This window comes from Mizuhopecten yessoensis, unplaced genomic scaffold, assembly GCF_002113885.1.
Source record: "Mizuhopecten yessoensis strain PY_sf001 unplaced genomic scaffold, ASM211388v2 scaffold10959, whole genome shotgun sequence".
NCBI lineage: Eukaryota > Metazoa > Mollusca > Bivalvia > Pectinida > Pectinidae > Mizuhopecten > Mizuhopecten yessoensis.
In genome coordinates this window covers 81,918-84,399 of record NW_018408807.1, presented here as the reverse complement: position 1 = coordinate 84,399, position 2,482 = coordinate 81,918, and the positions used below count along the sequence as shown (strand labels likewise).

Below are 2,482 nucleotides of genomic sequence, written 5' to 3'. Positions count from 1 at the left end.
GACCAAATCCTTTCATTCCTACAGAAGAAGAAGGATTTTAAAGAATTTGCTATATTTCCCCTATTTGGCCCCGCCCCTCAGGCCCCTGGGGGGGCCAGACCCACCATTTATACAAAATTGGTTCTTCTTTAACCAAGGATGCTCCGCAATTTTTTTTGTTAAAATCCGCTCAGTGGTTCATGACTAGTAGTGTAAAGTTGACGGACGCCGGACGCTGGGGTATGGCATAAGCTCACCTTGGTCCTTTGGACCAGGTGAGCTAAAAAACCTGATTTTCATTTGAGATCTTACCAAGGACCGAATATGGCATCTGCACTATGGAGTACAAATTTAACTGACCATGTTTTTTCTAGTGTCAGTTTCTAAATTTATGACTCAATGCCTTTACTCGGCACTTATTTAAGCTGTTTGAATGGTCGTTTTCATTATATTGCACAATCGTACAAAGAATGCTGTATCTACTGCCTTTCATGTTTTGGCAAAAAAAAAAATGCTCTGTTTTTTCATATTGCACACATAAGCTCTAGATTTGACCCCGAAACAATAGCGAAAGAAATATTTCTACGGCCACAAACAAGTTGGATTTCAGGCTTTCTAAATAGACTTGAAAATACGGATGGAGTTTGAATATCCAGTATTATATAGCTGATATATTGTTTTAATAAATACAATGGAAACTGACAGTAAAACGCATTATTATCCCCAATAGAGAGAAACTACTACAAGAATGGTTTAACAGTGACAATGATGTCGTTTGTCTTCACGTCTTCATTTTAGACTCTTTGCAGACGTCATGTACATACCACCCTTTATTTATTCATTTATGTGCACATTGTGATGATTATCTTCTTGCTTAATATATAATGGTGATTGTAAGCCATTTTTGTTTCACAATTATAACTAATACTAGTATCCATATGTTGTAAAGCGCTTTAGAGTAATTTTACAAATTATATAGGGCGCTATGAAAATGTTGTATATTATTTTTATTATGAAATGAAGACCATATGGAAGATAGACATTTCGCTAATAAAGATTAGTGTACCGAAAACCTGAACTGCACATGTTAATACCAGTGAGCGTAGTATTGATATAGTCTTGTACTGCCTTGAAAGAGATATTAATAACACTTAACTAAAAAAGAGTTTGCTGCTCATGCTGAATCCTGATGTTGATTTATTGTAAAGTTCAATCCTGGGCACCAACATTGCATGGCTATAATAAAACTTTGTATCAATCCTGAGCCCTTAATCAGAACCCCCTGATGTGTATGCCTTGGTGTTTGTATAATACCAGCTTAACAAAGCTGTGTACATTGCTTATTAGTAACTTGTATAGAATGATACAGTCTATATATGTGGAACTATACATAAGGGACTTCACATCGGTGTTATAGGTAGTGTAAGCTACTTTGGCTGGTGATCATTCTTGGCCATCTTGGGTATAATTCAATAAAATTATTAGGTAAAAGCTGTCAAACGGATAATCAATTTACAGAATCAATCAGATAGTCATATGGTCATGTAAAATTAGGGTTAGTGTTAATTTTTTTCATATATTCAAATTTATTATCCATAGAAAGGCCTGCATTATTCAACCAAAGCTTCAGTTAAAGGAATATATACCAGCCATCTTTGTTGATAATTGGTTTGATGGATGATAAAACAGCCACCTTTATAAACTGTCAGTTTGGTGGATTAAAGGCCAGCCATCTTTGTGGGTTATCGGCTACCATTTTGTATGCAATTGCTTTGGATATTCCTCTTTGCTGCATCTTTGGAAGGATATTCAACAGGATATGGGAGAATCCGTGGCCTCCATACTTCATCTGCAACACAAGGACTTCTATTAAAAACATTTGTGCTGTATTGTCTAGTATCTATACAACCCCTTTTCACGAAAAGTAAAAGGGAACCTATGATATTTTTTAAAATACCTTCTTATAAGCATTTCCAAACCATTTATTAAATTATTGTATGTCTATATTTGGTGATGCTTACCAGCCGGATCTTGGTGTGTATGTCATGGGCAATGGTAACCCGGTCCTCAAACCCAGCATACACAAGAGACTTGATTCGTCTAATCCTCTCAGCATCATTGGGCATGTCCAAATCTTCAGCAAACTGGTAATGTGAATTTTCAATTCCAAATAGGTCGAACTCACAGTAACAGCCAAGTCTTGCAAACTCTATAAGGAGATCCACATCACTGATTGTTCCTGAAAGGCAAGATGGAATGTTACTTACAACGACAAAAACAACACTGAATGTCACTTACAACCACAAAAACAACACTGAATGTCACTAACAATAACTAAAACAACACTGAATGTCACTAACAATAACTAAAGCAACACTGAATGTCACTAACAATGACAAAAATAACACTGAATGTCACTAACAACGACAAACACAACACTGGATGTCACTTACAACGACAAAAACAACACTGGATGTCACTGACAACAACTAAAACAACACTT

General features: G+C 35.9%; 1 protein-coding gene across 1 annotated transcript in view; it reads right to left on the bottom strand.

The window, feature by feature from the left end:
• Positions 1 to 1,142: 1,142 nt before the first annotated feature.
• The window catches only part of LOC110464088 (phosphotriesterase-related protein-like), a 23,813-nt gene continuing 22,473 nt past the window's right edge, over positions 1,143 to 2,482 (bottom strand). The window contains exons 7-8 of the mRNA XM_021519125.1: positions 2,001 to 2,218; positions 1,143 to 1,828 (exon numbers count right to left, since the gene is read on the bottom strand). Of these exons, the coding sequence (XP_021374800.1) occupies positions 1,685 to 1,828; positions 2,001 to 2,218 (362 nt within the window). The 3' untranslated portion in view covers positions 1,143 to 1,684. The remainder of the gene's footprint in view (positions 1,829 to 2,000; positions 2,219 to 2,482) is intronic.